The 14,984-nt window shown below is 41.6% G+C and overlaps 1 protein-coding gene across 2 annotated transcripts; it reads right to left on the reverse strand.

Moving 5' to 3' along the window:
- Positions 1 to 2,816: 2,816 nt before the first annotated feature.
- Positions 2,817 to 10,666, reverse strand: LOC109957624 (angiomotin-like 2a). Of its 2 annotated transcripts, none has more exons than XM_020595618.1 (11): positions 10,361 to 10,666; positions 9,072 to 9,836; positions 8,438 to 8,606; positions 6,814 to 6,958; positions 6,623 to 6,712; positions 5,684 to 5,979; positions 5,410 to 5,585; positions 5,223 to 5,324; positions 4,923 to 5,119; positions 4,565 to 4,696; positions 2,817 to 4,132 (listed from the first exon to the last, which is right to left on the reverse strand). In XM_020595618.1, the coding sequence occupies exons 2-11, from the start codon at positions 9,749 to 9,751 to the stop codon at positions 4,047 to 4,049; spliced, it is 2,073 nt and encodes a 690-aa protein (XP_020451274.1). In that variant the 5' UTR covers positions 9,752 to 9,836; positions 10,361 to 10,666; the 3' UTR covers positions 2,817 to 4,046. The 2 variants fall into 2 exon arrangements, with proteins under 2 accessions (XP_020451274.1, XP_020451275.1); XM_020595619.1 differs by lacking the exon at positions 10,361 to 10,666 and adding an exon at positions 10,065 to 10,135.
- Between the last annotated feature and the right edge of the window lie 4,318 nt (positions 10,667 to 14,984).

The following is a 14,984-nucleotide window of genomic DNA, read 5'->3' on the forward strand; positions in this document are numbered from 1 at the left end:
TTAATAACTTATAAAAAGCCCTTACATGTATCGATAGCTTACATTAAAAAGTACAAAAGAGTAGAAGAATTTTCAAACCACAACAGTTCACCTCCTTGCTTTAGAAACCATCTAGATATTCTGCTTCTATGAAAGTCTGTGTTCCATCTTATGATGCTGATTTTTTTTTTTTTTTTTTTTTTTTGCACGACTGAAATTTGAGTGTATGAGTGTATATGAGGGTTATCTATCTCTGTGGTTTGAAACACATGGCCCCTGAACAAAAAAGGTTAGCCATTCACAACTGTAGTATGCCTGTGTAGCAGGTGGTAACAGGTTACATTTCTGTGTCCCCCTGGGCATAAGGCATGTATTTTCAACGTCCAAAAACATGCTAGAGTTTTGTGAAAAGCCAAAGAAATGATAGTTGGCATGGATTTACTTTCTTCCTTGGTGTTTTGATGATCAAATGTGTGAGCATCCCTGTGTATTTACAATTTGTCTTAGTAGTTTCTAGATTTTCTTTCTTATGGGGTGTTTTGCCTCAGAAATAGAATATGGGCATATTACTGACTATAGCAATGTAAAAGCAAGGACAGTTTGCATTCTAAAAGCCTCCTCTTTACTCTCTCAATCGGATACCATCATTCACCATCTGTGTATTTGCTGAGTTTGCTGAAACTTCAGTGGCCTCATTAGGAATGTGCTGTAAAAACTGTAAACATCAGGACACGGTGCCACACACAAACACGGTGTGAGAAGATCATTTCCATGGTTTACACGGCAACAAACCCGTTCCTTTCATGGTGATTGTAGACCTATGTGAAGTTACAATATGACCAAGCCAGAGAAATGCGAGGAACTTGTTTCAAAAAGTGTAAAAAATTTAATTTTCTTGGATGTTTACACACAAAAAAGAATTTGACCCCTGACTCCTGTTTACGTTTCCTCCTCCTTCACCATATCAGTTCTGGGAAAGAGAGAGAGCCACAGTCGAAACATGTCAGCTGCCTTTCACATCCACAGAGGAATGCTGGCGTGTCTTCACAATGTTGTCAGTCAGTACACCAGATAAGAACCCTCATCTCATAAATAAGATTGATGGGATCACATACCACCAGTTCCTGCTTTCTATTTTCCCATACAAGCTTCTCTGTCAAAAGCATCCGTACTATCTCACCAGGTCATATCCTCTCTGTTCAAGTCCAGTCATGCTTTTGTTTCTATTCCCCTTCCAAGTATGAAACCTCACTATAGCAGAGTTCATTCTGAATTTGCTTGCTTAATTGTGTAAGTGATGGTGAAATATTTCAAACTACTTTACACAGAAAACTTGATCACTAGCAGTTTGTTTATTTAGTTATTAAAGGATTGTCCTGTGGCCCCACAATGCAACTCAGTTACATGGAACCAAAAAAGGTTTGAGAAGATACACACACAAACAAATCTCTTATTTGATATTAGATTGTCAACTATTTTCTTGAATAAATCAAGTCTGTCATTTATCAGTCATTTATACCCACTTTGACAGTTTTGCTGACAAAAAGCGTTGATAAACTAAATGTAAGCATCTTTTAATATAATCACATAAGAGATTACTGAACTGACAAGTTGAGAAGAACTCCACTCGAAAAGCAAATTAAACGTTAAGTGTAAATTCTGTGCAGTGCCCCTTTAAGGGTATGCAGCAATGTTTGAGGTCTCTGTTGGAGCAAGACCTGTGTTGGGCTGAAACATCACTTATTACCACTCATGGGAGTTTTTCTTTTGGATTGTTGTTGATCTTTTATTCTTTATCTATGATCCTGCTGATGTTTTCTTTCAATGCATGTGTGTGTGTGTGTGTGTGTGTGTGTAAGACATAGAGATCTATCCCGAAACATATCACATAACTGAGCTCTCTATTCTCGCATCTTTATATCCAGTGGCATGTCCAGAAATAGTTCAGAAACACTTCTGGGTGTGAGTTCAGTCAGAGGCAGTAAAAGCATTTAGGAATGTAGCACGTATTAGAAAAGGTGCACACGAGAATTTCAAACGGCATTAGTGGCTAATCTGGGAGAAACCCGGCTTTGTCACATATAGGGTTACGCTCCCCTGTGAGAATGTGATCTATGTCAAGCATGCTTTTCATGGCAAGAAGAGAACAAGAGAGCATGCCACTCGAGAAGGTTGAACCCAAAAGAATGCAGCGCTGATGCTCGTTACCTAATGAAGAGCACTCTTCTGTGTGGTGGGGAGAGAGGACAGGAATGAGGAGATAGGGTGACAGTGTGAGACGGAAATGGGAGTGAAACAGGAAGATTCACAACATTTACTGGTGAAACTATGATTTTTTTTTTTAAACACTTCGGTGTTTTTCTATTAGCAACAGAAAATAGCCAGACATTTTTTTCAAGAGTAAATTAAAGGTGAATGATGAAATCACTGTGTATCAGGATACAATGGCAGGAGGAAATATTGATTCAGCCGTATATGTTTGAGCTTCATTCAGACCCAGACTTTGATCTGATATTTGCTGTCAGCAGAAAACTCCCGGTCGCTGAAAAGGTCGTTCTGGCTGCTCTGAACCCAGTGGTTTAATGTTTCTCACTGCACTCCTAAAATCTGCAGATTTGTGTTGTCATAAATTTAGTTTGCCTGTTCAGGTTTGAACCTCTGATTTCAGGGCAGCAAACATACACCTGCTCCCTTCAGCAGATTAATGTGAAAACACCCTGTTAATGACAAACCTGCAGTCAGGACAGGGGAGGGCAGACAATTACGGGCATAAAAATAAGAAAAAAAAAATTGAGTTGAGGGGGTCTTTAAATTATTCACAAGCCAGGGCACCAGGTAAATATATTAGAATATTTTATTGCTTTATGAAATGTTGCATGAATTCAACTGTAAAAACCTTCATGTTCTTTGAAGTTCACAGAAATGTCTGTTTGAAGTCAACACTTGGCTGCATGTGTACGGGTTGACATGACCGTGATTGTCAGCACATAACTTACAACAAACATACACACTTAAAACTCTTTGGCATCCTGCTCAGAGCACGGTTAAAAATAAAATAACAATATGAACATCAGTATAAAATGAACAATAATAATAATAATAATAAGAATAACCAGTTTGTTAGTTCAAAGCTCACAGTAAACAGAAAACCAACAGCATGTCACTTTCAACTTTTATCCCTCAGTGGCGACCAAACCAGCAGGCTCACCACATCGGGAAACACACTCGCATCCTGTAATCACGCATGCAAACATACTCTGAGAAGGAAAAACAGATGATGAAATCAATACCGTGATTCAACACTCTCCCAAACTTACAAACACTAGGTCTGTGTTGGTTTGGCAAAAGGAAAAAAAAAAAGGTCTTTTAAATATTATGCATCTCACTGTTCACATACCCACGAAGTCTTTGCAGAACCAGCTACTCAGACCTAATGAACATGGACAGCAGGAGCATGTAAATCAACAGTGTTTCATGTTATCTGCTCAAATTATTAAGCTAAGGGAAGTTGTCCAAACTGATTAAATCCATGTGATGGGAAAGAGGTTACTCCTACTAACATGTTTTGGAGAGGAGGGGAATGCAGGTCACATAGATAACCTTGTTCTTGAATATTTATCTAAAAGAGCATGAGTAAGTTAATATTTGGGGAATGTGGAAACCAGATAAGATAAATATGTAGCTTCTTGATTCATTGGTTTGGCAAAGGAGATAAAGGATAAACTGGGGAAAGCAGCAATTATGTATATATCTATATATTCATATAAATATTTTGGCATACACGGTCTGAGAACATGTTGCCCTATTACAATCCACAATACTGTCCAAGTACCTCGGGAGATTAATCTGTGCTCACCTAGCTGGGCAGACTGCCTGCAGCTGTCCAACTTAGTGAGAGGGAGTCAGAGCACAGCTCTCTCTCTAAAATGTGAAAACAGTCCGTTTGTTTTCATGCACTGGCCTCTTTCCACGACATCCATGCAGCCAGTATTTTCTTCCGTCCTCTATTCAAAGACTTGCACTCTTCACATATTCTCAGAATTGATGCTTTTTTTTCTCTCAGTTCTTTAAATGAAGATTTCCACTGCCTCTGATTCCAACTCATCCAGGCCTCTGAAGTGATTTAACAGCAACTTCTTAGGCGCTGCCTTGTCTGGGGAAAAAAAACAGAGAAAAAACCTATTATGCACGTCTTAAGGCTAAAACAGTGGCAGAATGTCGCCAATACAGCTTAACTATCAGTGAGTAAAGGTTAACACAGATTTCCCAGTCAAATAGACCCCTCTGGTAAACATGCTCAGTTAGCACATCCACGTTATTTCATAACCATGCACATACACAAGGCCCACACTGTGAACCTTGACCTGGACAGATGGTATCTGATTGACTGGCTAAGTAGCAGCAGGTCTGAACATTCATGAAGCCGATGGCCTTTCATAGTTTACTGTACATACTCTGTGCGTGTTTTGTTGATGTGGAGCTTGGGCTCGTGCACCAAACAGCGTGTGTGGAAATCATTTATCAGTATTAATGGATTATTGAGCTGCATAAACAAACACTGGTGCATATTTGATAGATGACTCACCACTGCTGAGCTTCACTGTGCTGGCTGTTTCTTTGGCTTTGGTTCCCTCCACCTGCTGCTCTAGTGTTCCAGGTTCAGACTGAGCAGAGAGCTCCTGGTTTGGCAAAGTCTGGTCATCTGACAGTCTCTTACCTAAAAGACAACATCATGGAAAATGTCAGCATTTGTCAACAGTGCTTTTTAACTCTTATCCCACCCCATCCAGATTTTTTTACTACAAAGATTTTATTCATGGAAAATCTTCAACTTAGCTGTTGCAGTTTAAGCAGGATCAGAAGTGTATCTGAATTGTGTCTGAGCATGTAATGTATACCACTCCACATTAATAATTTAAAATGGGCAACATTATCCTCCTCACATCTATTCTTTGTGGTGCTCTTGATGGTGCAGATGGAGGGAGTGGAGGAGGCGGGTCGGAGAGGTGCCCCCGCTTCATTCAGGAGGTTTGTACGGGCACTTTGCTCCTCCTTCCGCCCTTGGTCCTGGTGCAGCCGCTGGTTGAGGATCTTAATCACAGCATCCTTTTCCAAGATCTGAGCGTAAAGAGCACGGATTCTGACACAAAACAGAAACATAAAAAAGTGAGTCGGAAAGCAGATAACCTAATGTGTCAAAAACTCAAATTCTGTCAGGAGCTGTAATGGTTATTTTTATGCACCTGTTCTCCATCTCTTGATTCCTGTAGTCAGCAATTGGCAGGTCCTCATTGAAACTGTTGTTAGAAGAGTGACAGGGTGAGTGGTTAATGATGGTGGTGTCCCTGCAAGGGTTGAAAAATCAGAGTTTAGTTTACAATAAAATGAGCTGGAAAATGTGCTCATGGGATGTCTTTGTAAATGCCTTACCTCTGAGCAGCAGCAGTGGCAGCCACCTCCATGGCAAACTGCCTCATGGTGCTCTCCTCTAGGTACTTCTGCTCCCAGCGCACCATGTCGGCCTCGAGGGCTAAGATTCGTTCCTCCCGCTCGCGCAGACGCTCTTGGAGGGAACTCATGGTCAGTCCTGGTGGCTGGGATTGCCTCTGAGGTGGAAAGTGACACCAAAAGTTTAGTTGATAAGAAACCATAAAATGATCAAGTGCAGAAGGCTGAAACTTGTCATGTCACTTCGCATATCTACCTGCTGTGCCCTCAGACTTCTCAGCTCCTGCTCTAGTCGTGTCCTCAGCTTCATCTCCAGGCTCTCCCTCTTCTCACAGGTGGACTGTAACTGAGCCAGCGCACTCTGAAGTCGCTCCACTTTCTCCACATAGGCCCTCTTCCTTCTCAGCTCCTCCTCGAGCTGACGGCCGCGTCCCCGAGCTGCCTCCAGGGTCTCCTCGAGTCGCTTTGCCCTGAGGCTCTGCTCCTCCGCTGTGGCTCGCAGTCGCTGCACTTCGCGCTCTATGCGCTCCCGCTCAAAGTTCTGCTCCTCATCTAAAAGTGAAAAAGTAAAGATGGCCAGGTTAAATGCATGTTTGATGTATGTGGACATGACCATAATAGCAGTTGCTATGATTTGAAATATGGTATTCCATATCTGCCCAAAATCCTTCCTGGGAAAAAAGCCTATCAGCATGAACCTACAATTTCTTCCTCTTGAGACTAAGCTCAGTAATAAGTACCACAGTTGCTACATGGCTGCCAGTGTTCTTCATTTAGCGAAGCAGTCCTGGAATGCTAAGAGTCGGAAAGAGGAGGAAGGGGAAGAAAGCCGCCCTATCCCTTTGACCCACATAGCATTCCTCATCAAGGCCATACAAACACCACCGCTCTGCCTGACTCCACAGACAACATAAATCACACTAACATCAGGTGGGGGAACCTCATTTCTACCAGTTCCACTGCTGTTCAGTGATTTAGAGCCAGTGCTTCCCATCTGGTGCACAGATTGCGTTCCCTATTATTAAACTTTCTTACCAAATAAGTACATGTTATGCAAGGGAATTTCATTCATGCAGGAATTCCCTAGCTACAGAAAGGACCCCTTGATATGCTACAATCCAGCATGTCCATTACAAAAGAGGATATAACTCAGACCGAGAGAGAGGAATCAAGTCAAACAAAATGACATGCTTACTTTGTTCAAGGAGTTTCGCCATCAGGTGCTGGTTATGGTCTGCTGCTTCAACTTCTTTTGCAACATGTGTTCTGGCATTTTCCAAGTTTTCTGTAATGAAACAGTTTAACAGTTAGACTAGATTGTAGTATTATGTCAGACCACTTCTACAATATGTGGTATTATATTTGTCTTATGGCAGTTGTCCATGCCTCTAAGGTCTCTGTTGAAATCTTGCAGCCTCCTGATTTCAGCCACCAGCCTCCTCCTCAGTGTCTGCTCCAGGTTTTCTCTCTTACTGCTGCCTTGCATCAGCGTCTCATAGGCGTCAGAAATACGCTGGATCTCCTGCTCCAGCTAAAATTAGAGGAAAAGTGGAGACAAAGAGTTGGGAGAGGATTGGAGGAGTGGAAAAAAAGGGAGCCAAGAAATGGAGAAGGTAGAGAAGAGGACATTTTTGGTTAACCTACATAACATACCAGGGAGAAGCTGGAATGTTGATTCATGTTGTTACAGTACATAGATACACATGGATGCATATGCCACTAGTTTTGTGTGTGCAGGGGGGGGAGGATCTCAGAAGGCAAGGCAAGTTTATTTATATAGCACATTTTCATATGCAACAGCAATTCAAAGTACTTAACACAATGCACACAGATGGATAAAATTTAAAAATGCATATATAGAAAAAAACAGTGCAAACTGGATAAAACATTAAATATTACTGTACAAGCAGCAACATGCATGAGTTGATACATGATACTTTTAGTATAGCTGTGGCAGACTGTGGATTCTCACTGTTCTCATTATGTTTTGCACCCTGAGAAGGAACTCAAGCCTGCACCACTCCCTGGGAGACTGATTTATATCTACATTCCTGAGGGCTGATAGCTATATTTCCAGGTGTGTGAGTGCACAAGAGCATGCATGTACATAAGAAAACCATAAGATTAAAATGTGCAAAAAAGACACACAGACATCTGGGAATGCTGCCAATGGAGGGAAGGTGTGCATGCCTCTGCCTAGGTTGTGGAAATGGCAAAGAGACACCCACCATTACAGCAGCCACACAGGCATGTTTTCTCAGGGCTGTGGCCTGAATGGAGCAAACTTTCCAACCCTGGCAATTATCATTCTTTATGGCTGAGACAAGGCAAAGGCCATGTGACATAACTCCAGCAGAGAGTGAACAAGATTTTACAGAGATTGGCTGAGGTGTCACATGTCGCTGAAGGTGTATCCACCATGTTGAACAAGAAAGTATTTGATTTTAAGGCCTGTGTGGTGAGAGTAGGTCATGAAGGCCAAAAAAGGAACAGGAAAGGAATTGAAAAAAAAACCCTAACCCTACACCCATCAGCTGTGTACAAGTCATGACCCAACTGATGAACCCTAGGTTCTCTGAAAATCTATGGCCTCCCTGGAACTAAAGCACACACACGCGCACACACACACACACACACAGTTTCTCTGGTCAGCTACACAATGAAGGGAGTGAGTAAACACAGTAGCAGTCTGTGAACTCTGTGTGTCTGTGGTATGAAGGAAGCAGCTGCTGATCTCATCTGTTCAGCCCAGATGAGGGAGTGTGCCTAGAGCTGGATGGCGAGGGGACAACTGTTGACTGGTGTTGTGTTTCGCAGTCAGGTGGCTGAGATAGAGGATGTTGTCTGGCCATTCAGCAAGTAAATAACTTTGGAGTATTTCCCTCAGATTTCAGCTTTTGTCAGTATCATCAGTAGCTTTTTTTCCTTAAATTGATCTTCAATGTTACTTGATAGGAAATTGAGTTGTATTTATCCTCCTACATAAAAATAAGAAATGTTTCCCCTTTACCTTCTGAATACGACAGGTCTTCTCCCTGTGTGCCTCCACCTCTTGCCTTAGCCTCTCATTCTCCATCAGCAGCAGCTCCACCTGGTTGGGTTTCTCCAAGCCAGCAGGTGTCAGGCTGATGAACGTGTTGTAACAGGGGACTTCAGCTGACTGAGCAGACTGGACATACCTGCAAAAGAGACATTATTAAAAGAAAGCCATTTCTTAATTGTATATCTGAACTGGGTGCCACTCTAGCTTTATATTAGATATCACTCTGTTCCTGTCTATCACCAAGCAGACAAGCTAACCCCAGTGGCTGTAGAGAATGTAAAGGCCTGTATGACCCACACAGTAAAAGCATCCAGTGAAATACAAGCATGTGAAACTAGTAGGCCACACACTGCAAACACCTACAGGGCTGAACTTGTACTGCTTTAAGTATTTTGAAAAAGAAATGTGAGTTGTATGCAGGTAATGTGTGACTCACACTGATAAGTATGTGTTTATGAAACTCAGTGACGATTCGTAGAAGATAATTACAAGGCGTACTCTCATACCAAAAGTAAACCGCAGCGTATGATGTCATGTGAAAGTTTTAATAACATACAATCACAGATACATATGGTCACATCCACCAAACTCCTCTTTTTACCTGTGCTGCTGTGGCTGCAATGGCTCCTGAACCTGGTGAGGGATAAATCCTTGGCCCTGAATGGGGGATGGGTACTCTGGCGGCGGTTTGCACTTGTCCAGGCTCTGCCCCGTACTCTGGAAGGCTTGTGGGGTGTAGTGAGGAAGATCTGGGTAACTGTGGGAGGCGCTCTTGATGGCCTCTGCTTTAGCAGCTGCATTGTTCCTCTCCAGAGCTATCTGTATGCAATGCTCACTGAGTGACCGTGCATGGCTGCACTTCAGCTCCATCAGATCTGCCTCTTCATGGAAGGCCCCCTCATGGAGCTGCCTGACAGGGTCTGTAGGGGCCCAGTGAGAGGCCAGATACTGAGAGTGCACTTTGGCCTGCTCATATGTTGGTAACTCCTCCCCATGCAGCTGGTACAGCTGGTAGGCGCTTTCTGAGTGGTGGTAGTCGCCTTGGTGCTCCTGGCCCTGGGGCTCCTGCCGAGCAGATAGCTGAGGGAAAGGAGGCTCCTCTTGGGTGAGGCTCTCCAAGGAGGACCGTGGGCTGGGTCCACTGTTGCTTCCACTGCCTCCGCGCAGGGCCTGCTGCTGGATGGCTAACAAGGTGCGGGTGTCGGTGGGGTTTCCATAGCGGAGCTGCTCCTGGATGAGCCGATGCAGGACTGTGCCAGACGGCTCTTCAGTGGACGACATACTGCTTCGTGAACTCTACTATTCTCTCTTAAGACCAGTTGAGGACTTTATTGTTTAGAAAAATGTTACAAAATCAGCTGTGAACCTGGAATTGAGCAAGATAAAAACAATCAATCTGAGGTGTTAAACATACATGAGAGTTTAATGCCAACAATAAACTCATACAGAAGAAAGGCTGTGTTTGAGGCGTGCAGAAATTGGTAATAGTAGTAACAAAGCATTATAGATTTTAATAGCCTGTCAAGTGAAGATACTTCCTTTTGTGTAAACTCAGCATATCTCATACATGTTTTGGTTATTAAATGTGACTCACTGAATCTACTACTATACCAACAGCGACAACACCGCGACGTGGAGACGCGTTTCACAGCAGCACAAAATAAATGCGCCAGGAAAAAAGTCCCATCTCACGGCAAAGCGTATGAAACCGCACTATAAAGTCATTTAATCGTTGCTAAAGTACAGCTGTCGCTGTGAATAACATACATTCCCCCCACAACACATTTTACCATTAAAAGTTTGAACCAGAACTTGCACTGTAGCTACTTTATTCCAGCTTTGTGTTCGGCTTTGTGCTGCGGCAAAGGAAGAGAACGACGCTCCTCTTACCAGCTCACGCTCTCATCCTCACAAAACGTTGTTGTCGATCTCGAAGTAAAATTCAGAGTAATTCCACTATTTCCGTGAGGTTTTTTGAATCAAACGTGCCTCAGTGTCCTCCCCCCGGACTGGCTAACACACTCCTCTTGCTGTGAAATGACTGGAGAGAACAGGCGGCGATAATAAGTAACGAGGAGGGACTGAGGTCGGAATGCCAGGAATGTAAAACGCGAGGTCCCGCGGGGATCAAACGCGTAAAGCCACAGGGGAGGGGGACGCTGCAACGCGCTTTATCATTAATGAGGAGTGAAAAGGAGTCAAGGAAACGGCATTAGCTGCGGAATAAATGCATTCTTCAATTAAGTTTTCAGTAGCTGCATTTGTGCTTGTACAACATTTGTTTCTGTGATGACCCAGTCATTGTTAACATGTAAAACGTATATTAGCATAAAATAGAAATGCTCACTTGAAAGTACAATGATTTTATTTTTGGAAACTTTCCTCTGTTAAATTGTCTGATAGTTTCACATTTTTTGTGTATGAATTAGTTCTTTGCAGGACCCATAATATAAATAATTATTACCATAACTTGTAGCCTACTTTAATGTTGTGGGTGGTTAGCCTGGAGTACTACCTTTCTGTCTTTGCTAATATATAACAATGCATCATATTCAATACACTGACAACACATGTGTTGCATGTTTAATCTCAAAGTGTTTATTTGTCATATGCACAGTTAGGAAACGTGTTTCCCTGGACAATGAAATTCTTACTTTGCCGTCCACATGAATGCCACAATACAAGTGAAATATAAAGTAGATAAATAAGTAACGCAAAATCTAAGGCACTTTAAGCAACAAATGCAGCAATCTTAACTAAAAAGTAGATACATTTAGTGAAGTAAAAATTTGAATATTTTCTTTACGTATAAAGTTTTAATAAATACTCAAATAACTATACTATCAGTGGCGTTTGGACACGGTTTCCCACTGAAATGAATGGGAAAGTGAGTCCAAACCTGACTGATAGCATACCTCAACTGGACTTTCAAAATGTACTATTGAAATATTTTAATATCTTTCTGAATAATGTTGTATGTGCTTCTTATGTGTGACAGACAGCGCTATGCAACTTTGACCTTTGCATTCAAGGTGATTGGTAGGAATCCAACCTCGTGGCATTCACTACAGGTCACCATGGGTAAGTAAAAACTCTGTGCAAGTACAGTATGTTTGACATGTGCCTATCACAAGAGGGACACGTTAATTTTGTTTTCATAAAACTTCCCACCTCCTGGTATAAACGAATCTTTATGACAGGTTTTATTTCTGTCCAAGCCAAAAGACAATTCAGAGCTATTTATTACCTGACCTAACTGCTGTTAAACTGATGTCTTTATAGATAGGGACTCTGATTTTCACTATAGACTCTTTAAATAGCAAAGATTTTAGTCATAACAGACTAATAATATCTGTGGGCTGTGGGTGAAAGACAAAGAAAGAGGGAGGGTTACAGATGCTATCCTGAAATTGCATAATCCACATTTTCACTCCAAAAGCAAACTGTAAAAAACAGTCAACTCGAACATAATCAGTAAAGAAATCAAACAGGCCACAGTAATTGATTTTTGTACAGCATGTGGCCACTGGCCTCAGGCTGATTATCTCATTAGACCCGAAAAATCTATAGACCCAGTGAGTTGGTATTGATGGCATATGGCCACACCCCATCCCCCTCCCCCATCAACACACACATTCCCATTATGTTTCAGATGCTGCATCCTCTTAAATAGCCTATTTTTAAAAACATGCACCTCCGTGGGGAGCACTCACATTGAGGTGGATGGTCTGCAAAGCAGAGCATGTTTGCACTTCCCCTTCAGATAAAGCAGCAGAGTCCCCACCTTTTCAAAAGTCTGGCCATGCCATTTAACACCGCCTCCCTACTTCCTCTATTCACTCATCGTGTGTGTGTGTGTGTGAGAGAGGGAGAGAGCATGTATGTCTCTGCTAGTGGGACAACGCCTCTAACCATTTTGTTCTCCATTGTAGCTCACTTCCTGTGAACCTGCAGAGGAATGCAAGGCTGGCCCTTTGAAAATTATGGAGGCTTTCAAAAACTTTTGAAGTATACTCAAATTGTGTGCCACAAAAAATCCCCTTTGTCTGTAGGCGCTGAAACCTCAGAGCAGACTATTTAAATTTCACATGTTAATTCTATGTGCAAAGGCAAGAAGAACTGAAGAATACTCAAGGATACCATGAAAAATAAAATAAAACAAAGGTGTTGTTATACACAATAAAATCACACTGCCTTTGACATTTTGATGGAAACATGAGCACAAGTGAAGCACTAAAAGCAGTCAAACTACCAGCTGCACAATTGGAAACAGCTTGACTTTAAATGTACTCATTTGAACTGTGTTCAAGACTTAAAAATGTTGTTGTCAGAAGGACGGAGGCAAGAGAGTCAGGAAGAAGGAATCACTGGGTCGTGTGTGTATCCAGCACAAAGTCTAAAAATATACATAACAATAATACAATAAGATCAAAAATACACACATAGTCTGCATGGATAAATTAAGAAAGAATATTTCTATTTGTCTTCATTCTGCATGTCTTTGCAGCCATTTTGTGTCACTAAGTTTTTTGTTATGTTTTTCTGCCACCGTTTTGTGTACCATTGATGCTGGTAGTTACCACTAATGTTTTGACAAAAGTTAGTGTACAATATGTGCTCTCCTTTTTCTAAACTTTAAAGTAGGATATGCAACATTAGTTGTATTCACTGTAGAGGCCATTTTATCTGCACTAAAATGGGAATTCACTTGATAAGAAAAACATTAACATAGCAACTGCAGCATTGTCGTCAAAGTCTGGGTCATAGATATGCAGCATTAGAGCATGTTTGCACTATAAAGCTGTGCAAGCATTACTGAAAGGCTGGTTTGTTTACTTTACAACCCACAAACCCTACTGCTGCTGGTGCCAAACAATCGGGCACCAGAACAGATACTGTCAGACTGAATGTCAAGATAATGTAGCTGGACAAGAAGTTGTGGTGCTGTGTCTAGGTGTAATTAAAAGGTGAGCACTACAAACCGAGCAAATATTTTATCTTTTGTGTCTCTGTGGACGCAGAATATGCACAGCTGCCTTTGTGCATAGCCCAGCTAAATGCCAGTTATTACGTAATGAAACACGAGCTAATGTTGCAAATCACCACAAGAGGAAACTAAAACAACCTGAGTGGCAGCAATTAACAAAATGTTAAATAAAATTGCTGGAAATTATACTTATAATTCCCAACCTGAGGGCTGAGACAACAGAAGTGCTCACAAAATAAATCCAAGTGACTAGCTAGGATAGGATGCATGTTAGAGTATCAGGACAGTGTGGGAAAGAATGAGACAGAATAGCAAACAAGGTCATGTGATATGACAGGGATGGAGATGAATGTAACTGATAGTGTTGGAAGGAGTGAGATGGATTCCTCTCCTTGGTTCTCACATCCACAGAGAGCTTCCTCATTCACACAGTACACAATAGAGGAGGACAAGGTGCGCTGCACTCAAGCCATATCCTGTTCTCAGGAAACTATTGATGACAGGCTTCCCATGTATTCGTATTTCGCAACAGTTTGGTGTATGATGCCAGAATTTGTGTTCCTATGAAATTATGTTCAGAGAAGCACGATCTAATCTGATTCCTCTTTGACACCTGCTAAGAGTAAAACTGAAGAAAATATATAGGTTATTAGTTTGTTATTTGTTTAAAGTGCGGCCTCGAGAAATCTCTGCATGTTGCAGCAAGCAGAGCTGTAGCTTATTCCAGGGAATTTCCAGAGATTCATGGCAAACGGACTTCAGATGTGAGTCACAAGGGCTAAATCTGTTAAGTGTGCAAAAATGACTGAACAGATTTTATTGCAGTCATATCTAGGGCAGGTTCTATTATGTTGTCTTCTATGGGTGACTGAAGCGAGATGAAAGCAATCAGTCCCACGCTATGCACAACACCTGGCATATAAGCCTAAAAATACTTCTAAATTTTGAGATATACATTTATTCACTTTGTTACCAAGATGAGAAAATTGATGCCACTCTCCTGTCTGTATGGAAAGTTAAAGCGACAGCCAGCAGCCAGATAGCTTGTCTAAACTGGAAACAGTAACTGTTAGTATAATCTCTGGTAAAAACCACACAGCAGTATTTGTAAGGATTAAACAAACTAAATATAGCATGTTAGTTAATGATCTTTAGAGGTACAGATTTTATTACTGTTGTTTCATGACCCAGAGCCCAGTTTCCAGTCTTTATGCTAAGCTAACTGGCTACTAGCTTCATACATACAAACATTTTACAAAAGTTATAGATGTCATAATAGATTTATATCATGATTTAAATTTTAGTTTTTGAATAGCTTCAGTTGATCCTGTGTTCAGACCACCTGCACCAAACCCCGCCTGTGTGTAGAACTGGTAAATCCAGATTTTTCTCCTCACTCATGATATCCGAGAAGGCTTCTTGTCTGTGCTGCATGGAAGTCAGTATTACCAGCATTAATAAGGGAAAGAAAAACATGCTCCCTTTAAGTTCATTTCTACATATCAAATATTTGTCTCATTTACAGCA

The sequence above is a fragment of the Monopterus albus genome, unplaced genomic scaffold (assembly GCF_001952655.1).
Source record: "Monopterus albus unplaced genomic scaffold, M_albus_1.0 scaffold28.1, whole genome shotgun sequence".
Lineage (NCBI taxonomy): Eukaryota > Metazoa > Chordata > Actinopteri > Synbranchiformes > Synbranchidae > Monopterus > Monopterus albus.

What these genes read in the sequence shown, in the direction of transcription:
- LOC109957624 (XM_020595618.1), bottom strand. Translation starts at nt 9,751, where the DNA reads ATGTCGTCCACTGAAGAGCCGTCTGGCACAGTCCTGCATCGGCTCATC. An exon ending in AATCAAGAGATGGAGAACAG is followed by an intron (nt 5,120 to 5,222) that starts GTGCATAAAAAT and finishes GTTTTGTGTCAG; the next exon opens with AATCCGTGCTCTTTACGCTC. An exon ending in CACAGTGAAGCTCAGCAGTG is followed by an intron (nt 4,133 to 4,564) that starts GTGAGTCATCTA and finishes TTTTTTCCCCAG; the next exon opens with ACAAGGCAGCGCCTAAGAAG.